We start from the raw sequence: 12389 nt of genomic DNA on the forward strand, positions 1-12389 counted from the left end.
TTGACAATTTTTCTGCTTCCAACACATCAGCTTCAAGAACTGACTGTTGACTTGCTACGTAATATACCCCACCCCTTGACAGGTGCCATTGAAACAAGATGATCAATGTTCACTTCAACTGTCAGTGGTTTTAATGTTGTGGCTGATCGGTGTAAAGGCAAAGATCCAAACTCTGGTCTTGGGACAAGGCTAAAATAATCAATTTAAGTGGGGTGAAATTCTTCTTAAAATGGACAAAAAGAACGTTTTAAAAAAGATTCAAAAGATTCTAATATGATTTTGGGGTAACCTTAACATAATAAGTGCATGATAACAGAAGAAGATCACAATTAATATCCGAGATACCTCTCCTCTGGACGCAGAATGTTCAGTTTTTGCCGATTGCCACATACAAATACTGTTTTTTTTTAACTAAAACTGTATGATTGTAATGTGAATGCCTGTGAGAAATGTAGTGGAGTGGAAAGTAGAAATATTTACTTTGAGATGTAGGGTTGTAAATGTCAAAAGTCTCCTTAAACTGAATACACTTAAGTAAGTACAGATACTGGGAAAATATACTTAAGCACAGTAACAAAGTACCATCCACTGTCCATCAGGGTGATCTGCTGTGTGTTGTTTGTGTTTGGTGTTGTTGTTAATGTCATACTCAAATAAGATTAAATAAATCTTTCCTCTTATATTATCCGGCGTTTATTTAAAAAAATATTGGGTTTTTTATCGCAGAAAAAAATCTAATCAGAATAATGACATCTTGAAAGTAAGCTTTTATCAAGTGTTTTTCCATGTACGTGTTGTTTTTTGGTTTTATGTTTATTTGTCGTTGCATTGCAGGTTGAGAAGTTGAACTCCACTTGCAGATTAACTCTGCCCTGGATGCAGTGGTTTACAAATACTCTGTGTTTTATGCCCAGCATGCTGACAGCACAGGCTAAAACAACCAAAAAAAAACTTTGAATTAAAAGAAAATAATCCACGCCTAATCATCTTAAAGTAAAAACAAACAATTTTTTTTTATGATTACAGCTCCGGTAAGTGGTGCCCAGGAGAGACGTTAGTCTTCCAACCAATAATTCCGATACAATATCAAAGTTTAAATTCTCGTTCTAAAAATTTAGGTTAGAAAAAGCTAAATTGAATGGTCACAAAAAAAAAACCTGCACGCAAAGTACATTTATTTTGTGCACGCGCACACACACACACACACACACACACACACACACACACACAACCACGCAGTGATAGTCGTTTAATGTCTCTCACTCCCTGTCTTTGAACATGAAAAACCAGCTGGTTTATTTGGCGAACACCCAACCAACCCCTCCTTTTCTCCATCACTCTCTTGTGCTCTCTATCTGCCTCATCACCCCCCCAACCCCCCCACTCTATAAAGTAGTTCCCCCGGCCAAAACGACGGCCCCAGCTCCTAGGTAAGGCAACAAATAAAGTCCCCCGCACACGTCTTCTTGATATTAGGGCGGCGGGTTGAAGCAGGCGGCAATCTCTCCACTTCTCTATCTTCCTCTCTGGAGAGGGAGCTACAGAGGGAGAGACGGGGATGGAGAGAGAGCAAGAGAAGTGCAGAAGTGTGTGTGTGTGTGTGTGTGTGTGTGTTTTAGTGTGTGTGTGCACGCAGAACAGTAGGAACAAAATGTCATAAATCACCCATGATCCAGCACGGCAGTGGGGGGGGAGGTGTGAAAAAAAAAGGGAGGTGGGTGTGGGGGTGGCGGTGGGGGCAGAGGAGAAGAGAGATGGAGGAGTCTGTATTATGCGCCGACAGACAGACAAACACGGCGCTACGGGTGATGGATTAGCATTAGCCCTGTGCGCTGTACCAGAATCTTCCGTCGGCTCAAAGGGCCCCCCTGAACAACCCCCGAAAAGAGGCTCTGTGAGACTTACAAAGGAATAAATCGCCCTTGACAATGCTTCTCTTGGAAGTTTTTTTCCGTCTTCTTTTTAAAGGAGGTTTTGTCAGTTGTTCAAATTAAATAAAATCTGTTCCCTAAGTTGTAGCTTTGGAAAGCAAGAACCTCAAATCCCTCGCGGGACTCAAACTAGCAACCTCTCGGTCACTTGCGTTATCCACCGACTTTGACCAAGTGATCAACTTTTCGTTGTTCCTCCAGCCAGCGGTAGTAGTGGAGTGATGTACACGTAAATGAAAGTGCAGTGACTTCTATGGGGCCCGACAGCAACGGTTGCCCGGTTGCCATGCCCCGGGCAACCAGATTTGGGCCATTGTCATCCATCTTCGTCAACCATATCCTTTAAATGAGTCCTCTCTTCTTTGTTCAGGTGGCCTCCATGGACTTCATGGCCATGAAGCGCTCGCAGCTCTACGGCATGGCCAACAACCCCTACTCCTCCACGCAGCAGCAGCAGCAGCAGCAGCAGCAGCCCGGGGGCGGGCCTTACCCCCCATCCCAGCCATACACATCGCCCGCCCCCGCACCGCTACCCGATGGCCATCCAGGGCCGAGGCCAGGTGGGCCCCATGGGCACAATGCCGTACGCCCAGCAACAGGTACGCGAGGGAAGGAATGTGTGTTTATTTCGGCAAATGTGTGTTAGAGGTCTTCAAGGGTCCGTCCAAACTGGACGACCCAAGGGGAACAGGTCCCCGTATGGGTCTGCGAACCCGGGTTTGGATCTGCATTTCATGGACCCTTTGTTAATAGTCGGTTCCAATCGTATCTTGGGACCGAACTTGCCAGGTCCTGGCTTTCATCTGAAGACTTCAATATGTATATGTTGTTTGTGTGTTTTCAGGGTGTGTGGGCTTATTCTTAAATGTGTAGCAGTACTGTGTGTGTGTGTGTGTGTGTGTGTGTGTGTGTGTGTCTGTGTGTGAATGTACAGCAGTTGAACCCACCCGCCCCGCCTTGTTTCCCCTGCAGTGTAGTTGCCGCTATCATCAACACATATTGCATTGGACATTGGCTCCTTACTGTGAACATTCTGTGCTGACCCCCCCCCCCCCCCTAACACACACACACACACTCACACACATGCACACGCACACACCCATCGACGCTTGGCAGGCCTCGCTTTGAGACGGAACCCAAAATACCAGGGAGCATCTCACTGCCTGGCATGTGGCCGTGTCATTCCTGTTCATCACTTTGCTCCCTCCCTTCCAGAGGGACGACGATGTGTCTTCCTGTGTCTGGTTACCTGAGTATACGTGCACCTCTCTACTTCTCATGTCCTCTTGGGCTTTCTGTTCCGGCTTGAAGGCGCTCGCGTGTTTCTTTGTTTTGTTTGTTTACGTATTCTTTTTTTTTGTCTCTGCGTTTGAACGGAGGACAAAAAACAGACAATGACAAACAGAGAGAGAGCGAGATAAGAGGCAGTGCTGGAATGCTGTGTGCGTAGTAAACATGGCCGCAGCGCAGCCAGTCCACATCCCCCTCTCTTGCTATGATACAACAGGCCTGTGTTGGAGACAATAGTGGCCCTGTCTGCATTATTGAGTCTGAAGTAAATCCCATTTTCACCGGTAAGGGAGTGTGTGAGCATGTGCCATTTTGTCCTGTGTGTATGGTGTGTGTGTGGAGGGGGGGGGGGGGGTGGTAGGTGCGTGCGTGCATGTATGTGTGTCTCCTGTGAAACTGGGCTTTTTGTCGTTTCTGGCATAAAGTGAGCTCCATCTTTATGTGCGGATGGCAATCTCGCTCAATGGTTACAGTTTGTAGTAACACAAGAGCGCTGTGTGCCAAGGCAGAACGAGCTATTCTGGGTTGCAGAGAGAGAGAGAGAGAGAGAGAGAGAGAGAGAGAGAGAGAGAGAGAGAGAGAGAGAGAGAGAAGAGAGAGAGAGAGAGAGAGAGAGAGAGAGAGATGAGAGAGAGAGAGAGAGAGAGAGAGAGAGAGAGAGAGAGAGAGAGAGAGAGAGAGAGAGAGAGAGAGAGAGAGAGTTCGCCTGTCACTGCCTGCTATATTTAGTCAGCTTGGTCTGTCGGTCTGGCCTTGGATGCCTCACTGGGGGTCCAGCTTCCACACATGGCAAGGCCACAATGGGGGAAAGAGACAGAGAGAGAAACGGAGGGACAGCGAGAGAGGGGTACAGCACGATTCTTTCTATAAATGAAATTAAATAAGCGTGATAGGGCGTAGAAAACATTTGTGTATGGTGGCTATACATACAGTATATGCCCAGCTTCTCATGGTGCTAAACTGTCCATTCCCATTTTGAAGGTAATTCAATCAGGTTAATAAAGCAGCATGTTGTAGTGTATTAGCCACTTATGTTTATTTAGTATTTCCAATTCCTGTCCTGTAGCTGCTGAGGCCACGTTTGGAGCGCCAGGGACTGACCTACAACGACAGTCATTTGCTGCTCTTCTTCAGGCGATTTCAGCCCCGCTCCCAAAGGGGGCCGTAATGGGACACCGTTGAGACTATTTGCTCTCCTAAGTGAATACAATAGGGGGGTGGGGGCGGGGATGGTGGGTGGAGGGGGGTTAAAATAAAAAAAATGTTCATTCAGGATAATGGCAATACATGGAGGTGAACAGTCCTTCACACATCGACACACACACCCTCGCACGCACGCGCAAACACACACGCACACACACATACACACAGCGACTCAACACAAAAACAAACTTGTCACTGTTGCACAGGGGAGTGCGCGCACGTGCATCGTGCGAGCAATCGTGGCGTATAGCGCTACGGAACGTAATTAGTTCAAATAGAATTAGCTGTTCTCCCTGGCTATGGCCATGGGAACGCAGCTTCTAAAGTTTCTAATTATCCGGCGCTCGCTTTTAAAAAGTGGCAGCCAGCGTTGCCGCGTTGCCTGGCGGTCCGTGGTCGCTGGTGTGATCCAGACTCACAGTAATGAGTTCAGAGATGGGTGTGTGTGTGTGTGTGTGTGTGTGTGTGTGTGTGTGTGTGTGTGTGTGTGTGTGTGTGTGTGTGTGTGTGTGTGTGTGTCTGTGTGTGTAGGGCGGGGGTTGATTTTGCGCACTATATGGGCCTAATGAGCCTCGCCAACCTGATCCGATCGGGGAGGTGTTGGGCGAGCGAAACAACGTGGGAAAAATGATCCGTCCTCATCGCCTCGTTTTCTTTGGCATTAAGTCTGTAAATAGCATTTTTCTTGTGAACAGCAATGGGGAGTGATCACTTTCCTTGTTCTTGGTGGAAATTTGCTTTTCTAAATTTTCTCGAATTCATTAAACAGCATTGGAAACGGGGCAGCACCACTTCTACTATATCTGCTACTTCTACTATACTACAACTACTATACAGTATATTTACCACCGTAGGATTGATAAAGTACTATCTTATCTGAAATGATCTGATCTTATTTTAAATAATCGTATCTTATCTTCAAACGACTTCTGCTACTGCTACTTCTACCATACAACCACTACTTCTACTACCAGGACTACATTTTAAACAGCACTGCAGTCCATGAATGAATTCGTGTCACAAAAATTATAAAATGTAGTTAAATTAAGTCTGAAAACAACAGGAAACACAAATTACAAAGTTGCATCTGAGAAAATGACGTAAAGGATCTCAACCTCAACTACAAAAAAAGACCCCCCCCCTGCAGCGACGAGGGCTTTTGTTTTTGTACTTTATTCCAGGTGATGTAAGAGGCAGCACACATGGTTTCCCCATGATGCACTGCGCTACGGGGCACAGAGCTCAGTGTGCCGCAGCCCGCCGTGCTGTGGCGTTGCTAGGCGACGTGACGTCGGTCGCGGGGGCCCATGCGTGCGCGTGGATGTCAGGGCGACCCCCGGCGGCTGAAGTCCTTCTCGAACCCCCCCCCACCACCACCAGCACCATCTTTGTTTCTGACGTCACACGGTCACATTCACCGTGGATAGTACAACCACATGCGATCCGCAGCTCTGATTTCCCTAAGCAGATAGCGTGATGTGTTTTGATACCGCCTAAAATATTGTCATAATAAATTCCTCCTTGAACCGCCGCACAAACACACCTACGGTGGCTGAGTGGAGCACGCTGCCGGCACCAATTAAGCCGACAGCTCATGGCTTCCTTCCCTTAATGCAGCCACGGGAGGCGAGCGCCGGCACTGATCTCACCGCTGATGTCTAAGATGCAAACACAGGCCCCCAAGCTACGGGGTTAGATCTCAGCATTAGATGTCGTTGGCATACGCTTGTTGTTGTGTGCGTGCGTGCCTGCGTGCGTGCGTGCGTGCGTGCGTGTGTGTGTGTGTGTGTGTGTGTGTTGCAAGGAGAGAGGGGGGTAGGCATGCAAGCATTGACACAGGGAGAGAGAAAAAGGAAATTATAGTCTTGGGAAGTGTGTGCATGTGCAACAAAATGTGCAACAAGGGACACTGTGTGAGAGAAAACAATAGAGAGATAGAAAGATAGATAGATAGATTATAATATAGATGGATGGATAGATAGAAAGATAGATTATAATATAGAGATAGATAAATAGATAGATACATAAAATTGATAGGTAGATAGATTATACTAGAGATAGATAGATGGGTGGATGATAGATAGATCAATAGATAGATAGACTAAGATAGATTGTCTGCCTGTCTGATTATTTAGAGAGATAGATAGATAGATATAATATTGAGAGATTGATAGATAGATAAATGGATAAATAAATAAATTGTCTGTCTGTCTGACTATCTATCTAACGCATGTGATGCTGTGAGTCTAAAGTTGACAGCCATGATATAGTGTCTGTTACATGCGCTAATGAATTAATTATCACACTCTAATAGTCATGAACAGACATGAAGTCCGTGAACTCTCTAGGCCTAATCTCGTGGCTGTCATGTTGAGGTGGGTGTTGGTTGGTTCGGTTGGGTGTTGGGTGGGTGGGTGCGTGGCTGGTGCGGTAGAGGGGTAGATGGGTAATTTATGGCATCGATTAGACTTGCTGTGGTTTCCTCACCAGTTGGAAGTACCAGGACCACTTGGAAGCACTTAGGGGCCTCGGGCGTTGGGGTTGTCTTCGGGGTTAATGCAGCCAGCGCTGCCTGGGCCTGACGGATGTCTGGGAAGCCCCAATAAATCAGCCCCCTCTGCCAGGAAAGATGGAGGGGGAGTGGGAGGGAGGGAGGGAGGGGTGGGATTGGGCAGCCAACAGGGGCCACTCTAGCCCTCCTTCGTCCCTTACCCCTCGGAAAGGCCCTCCAGATCGTAAAAAACGCCCTCTTCAAAGTGCCCATCTAGGAGAAAAGATGCAAACACACACGTGCACACACACACACACACACACACACACACACACATACACACATACACACACACACACACACACACACTCTCTCTCTCTCTCTCTCAGCGGACCTGTTCAATCACTTCATCTCGGTCTCCCCTCTCCTCCTCCATCCGACCTCTCCATAACTCTAGACCTCCCCTCCTCCGTTGGGTGTTTCCAGCGCACAATTAAAGACATTAAGGGCGAGTGAGAAAAGAGATGGCGGGAGAGAGAGAGAGAGAGAGAGAGAGAGAGAGAGAGAGAGAGAGAGAGAGAGAGAGAGAGAGAGAGAGAGAGAGAGAGAGAGAGAGAGAGAGAGAGAGAGAGAGAGAGAGAGAGAGAGAGAGAGAGAGAGAGAGAGAGAGAGAGAGAGAGGAATAAAGAAAAAAAGAGGACACTGACGTGGAAAGGGGGGGCTGATTAATTAAGGGTTCCTCTCCGGCTGCGGAATAGATGAAGTTTCAGGATCAATTAATTAGCACGCTGGCCTACGCACGTCAATGGCTCTAATAGCCTGCTCTCATTTGTAACTTTTATTACCTCCACCGCTCCAGAGAGGCTCTCAGCCAATCAGGTGTGGCCATCCAGATAGTACCCCTTTCCTCTCCCCATAACCATGAAACGTGATGCCATCTGTTCCATTAAAATGAATGTGAATAGATAATTTATAGCCGCAGTATGACATAAGGTAGATACAATGCTATCAGTGCATTCAAGAGAGCGTGGACATTATGCTCTATGTTATATATCGCTATAATGTTGATAACGTGATATGTGACAAGATACTGTCTGGGATTTTGGTTATCCTAATATCACAATAAAGTAAAATGTTGCCGGAGAAGTCAACGTTTAAGACCGCCTCCTAATAAATGCCTCTACCGGTCGTCCTTGGTTATAATCTCCACGTTACCGATGATTGTTTGGCAAATATTTCTTGTGCGTGCATTTTTTTGTGAAGGCACCGATAGCATCCCTAAAATATTTTCGAGTTAACGATATCATCATTATTTGTTAAAAATATTTGTCACATCATCCATCCTTATTCTCTTTAATGCCATGCGTTCTTTTTGGTAAAAGACACAAATGGAGTGAGAATCAATGGTGTGACCTTGACGTCTTTGATAATAAGTCGTGACTTATTGTGACCACCGCTGATTGGTTCCCGATATTTAAGTCGGCATCATCAGCGAGCCCCACACAGTTCCCTTTCGTCCTGGCATAAACCCCACTGGAAGGCCTCCCGGGTAACAGGGGAAGTTGGAATGAAGTCTTAATTAACGCGGCGGGTGCGGTGGGTGCGGCTGGTGCGGCAGGTGCGGCGGTACAATGTTGCACGTCACAGAAGGCCAGCTCTTCTGTGGAGGCCAGAGCCTCGGTGCACGGGGCTCCGCATGGTGAGAGAGAGAGAGAGAGAGAGAGAGAGAGAGAGGGAGAGGGAGGGATGAAAGGGGTCCAGGGCCGGAAGAAAGTTTTTTTTTAAACGTCTTTGCCCGGTGGAGGCGGGATGGAGGGATTAGTCCTCGTTCTAATTGGCTCGACGAGAACCCATCCACGGCTTTGCCTTTTTAAACATCCAGATTAGAGATGGGGTTTCCATGCAGGTCAAGCCCCCCCCCCCCCCCCCCCCCCCGCCGCCGCCTCATCTCGAAGAGGTAAAACAAGGAGACCTCCTGCTCCACTTGCATCCTTAATTTTTCCCCGTTCTGAGATGATACAGTGTTCAGCTCAAACAGCTCCGCGGCCGCTGTTCTGCAGCACTTGCCATACAGGGCCGACAATACGGTGGGAGTGCGTACACCCCGTCAAGGGGGGCGTTGCGTGAGGGTCAGATGTTAGTGTTGCCTAGAGCCTCCTCAAGGTTCTGCGGGGCCTCATTAATTAGCGTTGCGCCGTTGCACTCTGGACAACCTTGTGCCCAATGCGCAGACGCCCCCCTTCCCCTCCTTTCCTTATTTATTTAGTTATTTCTTTTTCTTCCATACCGTCGCCGACCCCAATTGGAGGAAGCGCACGACGTTGTCGCCGGTCGCCCTCGTGTTTAACCCCCGAGGATGTTGACAAGTCACAGTGTCGGGTCTATTTACGGCGACGCCGTTTGACGGCTTCCACACACGTAAGCATCAGAGGAACGCGGTCTGGCCCTGGTTTTCACAGAGGCCGAGGGAAAAGCTCCACCATCCTTCTGACATAACGGATCCGAATAGTCCAAACCGATCTTCGATCTTCATCGATTGGATCCTTGTTTCGTCCTGTTTTCGTGCCCCCCCTCCTTTCCGTTGTCGGGTCGACTGCCTGCGCAGAGAGAATGCAGGCGTGAGGGCATGCGACACGTCCTCGGCGAGGCGGCCGCTCTGCCTCTAGACAACCTTGGTTCCGGCCTCATTGTCGCCTGTTGTGATGTTGAAGGTATTTCCAGTGACTCATCGTCTTGCATCGTCGCTCTCTGGCCTTTGAAACCATAATGCTCCAAACAGGAGGCTGAAACATTGTGGGGGGCGGGAGGGGGTTTCATCCCACTGATGTTTCTCGCATGTTTTTTTGCCACGCCGCTGAGAAATGCTGGCTCATATCCGCTACGGCTGGAACTCTGTGAATCTAAGTTCTGCCCTTGTGCAAAAGGGACGTAGAACAGCTGCTCACAGGGCCACCATGAAGTGTTTCTCTCTGTCCGTCTGTCTGTCTGTCTGTCTGTCCGTCTGTCTGTCTCTCTTTTTTCCCTAAACCACCTCGCACCATTTTCCCCGGCCATGCCAGATCTCAGCTCCACCGGGGAGGATCAGGGGACAAACTCTCCGTCCCCGCTCCTCTTAACTACTCGGGTAATTTCACAGAGCGTGCCGGCGCGGGAACGATTCCCCATATTTGACCACCGTGAACAACATCTGCCTTTTCTCCCTCTCTCTCTCTCTCTCTCTCTCTCTCTCTCTCTCTCGCTCCCTCTCCCTCTATCTCACTCACTTCTCTCTTTACTTTTTTGTTCTGTTCTATTTTTTTACACTGCCCCCCCCGCCCACCCCCACCCCTGTTTCATTTCTCACCCTCAGTATTTCTTGGCCTCGGATTGGGGTCAGGAGTTTAGTGGGGGAAAACATTTGGAATCAGTGGCACAGGGCCCGGAGCCTCTCATAATAAAATGGGGTGGGGGGGGGGGGGGTTGGAGAGAAAAAGGGGAAGAAAAAAAAAGAAAAAAGGCTGTTCTAACACACATTACTGAGCACATTAACCTGCACCCGTGCCGCCTCCCTGAATGTCTCCATTACGGCTCCGCCTGCAACAGCACAGCAGCCGTCCCTGCTCGCCCGGCTGCTGGCAATAAAAGGCCTGCGAGGGGGAAATCAGCGGCCTCTGTGGTTCTTTCTTTCTTTCTTTCTTTCTTGCTTTCTTCCTTCCTTTCTCTCTGTTTCACTTTCTTCCTCACGTTCTTTCTTTTCTTCCCGGCCATCCATTTCAAACAAGCACAAACAGGGAAAGTGAGAGGAGAGCGAAAAGGAAAGACGGAGAGCACAAAGAGATGAGAGGGCAGAGAGCGGAGTCTGGCAGCCTTCAGAAAAGAGATCCAAGATGAGGAGCGTACGAAGGCGTCGGAGCGAACATCGCCCCGGCTCCATCAATCAATGACAAGCTGTCTGCTCGCTTTCACTCCGCCGCCTCGCGCCGCCGATGCGACGCTGATATTATCGGCGGGTCGATGAGATGCGGGCGGACGCGAGGCGGCCGTGTGTTTTTATGAAAAATAAAGTGCGGTCAACACGCCGGTCATTCCCCGCGCACCGCCCCGCGATTACGGAACCAATTGCCGGCGGAGCGGCGGAATATTGCGAACCGGAGAATGTGTTTTTTTTTGTTTTTTTTTATATATATGTTGAATCGTTTTTCGGAAATTTGTCACATGGATAGGAGGCAATCCTTATTTCATTTTAAAGGATAGGTGTGATATATTCTCGCAATCTCCTGTTTCTAGTCTCTTTTGTCAGTCCCGATGAAGCTGATTCTGGAAGTGCAGTAAAGAAAGCCCTCAGGCTGAACAACAACGTTTGCAACCGATTTGTAGTCTATATATAGTCTATATTCTATTTGACTATATTGTAAGCTTCTTATTTTTTTCTTCTATTTTTTTTTTTTTTGCACTGAGGATGGAGCTGCCAGGCAAGAGGAAGGCCAAAGCGAAGGTTTATGGATGTGGTGAGGGAGGACATGCAGGCGGTTGGTGTAAGGGAGGAAGATGCGCAGAACAAAAGGTATTGGAGGCAGATGATCCGCTGTGGAGACCCCTAACGGGAGCAGCCCAAAGAAGGAGCAGAAGAAATTTTGCCCCATTGGACAGCGTTTGCAGTGTTTGAAGCTCTAGCAGAGTTTCTCAACACAGGGCATACAAAAATGAAGAAAGTTTCTCGATACTAAAGGGGTTTGGGGAGGTTGTGCTATCAACAGTTCTAGATGATTGGAACCACCATTTTAATAAGTCCCGGGTTGAAAAACACAACATGTGGTGGTATCAGTGCTTTTAGTCTACACCTTTCTGAGCGGGGTTCGGCGGGCGGAGCAGGCCGACTCCAGGCCTGTTTTTTTTGTTTTTTTTTTCCCTGGAAAAAGAGATTAGGGTGGCTGATGAACTGTGGAGCCGGAGAGCCGAGATCGCACTCGAATGAACTGCAAATTAATTTGATATAAACGTCTTGTGTTTTTACATAAATAATGCAGTTTTCTTTTCTTTTTTTCGCCCTGAGGGCTTGATAACCCCGTGCGCCTTGTTGCTTTTCTGTCCCGCATAAAGGGTTCACATTAGTGTCTCTGTGTCACGGGGGAGAGCATATCACTCCTCTCTCTACCCCGTTCACCCCCCTCTCACCCCCTCACCCTGCTCTCCAAGGGCGTCATACAGTGTTAAGTGCCTCCCAGTTTTAGAGAGGGAGAGAGAGGGGGGCGGGGGTCACATCACTTTCTGGGGGGGTGAGGCTGATGATGTTGACCCCCCGTCCCACGCACGGATTCAGTATGTAAAGCCATGGCCCTCCACCCTCCTTACATCACCTTCAGGTTGTACCTCCGGGTGGAAATTAAACACTTTTCCGCCTATACATTAGTTCCAAGTGAGACCTCCCCTATCACCGCAGAGAGCTCCAGTAGCTTGGTTGAGTTGGTGTTTTTGGGGTGTATGAGCAATAAGAG

General features: G+C 48.3%; 1 protein-coding gene across 1 annotated transcript in view; it reads left to right on the top strand.

The window, feature by feature from the left end:
- Positions 1–12389, top strand: part of LOC307238897 (AT-rich interactive domain-containing protein 1B-like) — a gene marked incomplete at its 5' end in the record, with an annotated part of 172065 nt that overhangs the window by 27404 nt on the left and 132272 nt on the right. The window contains 2 exon segments of the mRNA XM_080012051.1: positions 2302–2445; positions 2447–2530. Of these exon segments, the coding sequence (XP_079868177.1) occupies positions 2302–2445; positions 2447–2530 (228 nt within the window).

This window comes from Zeus faber, assembly GCF_960531495.2.
Source record: "Zeus faber genome assembly, chromosome: 13".
Taxonomy (NCBI): domain Eukaryota; kingdom Metazoa; phylum Chordata; class Actinopteri; order Zeiformes; family Zeidae; genus Zeus; species Zeus faber.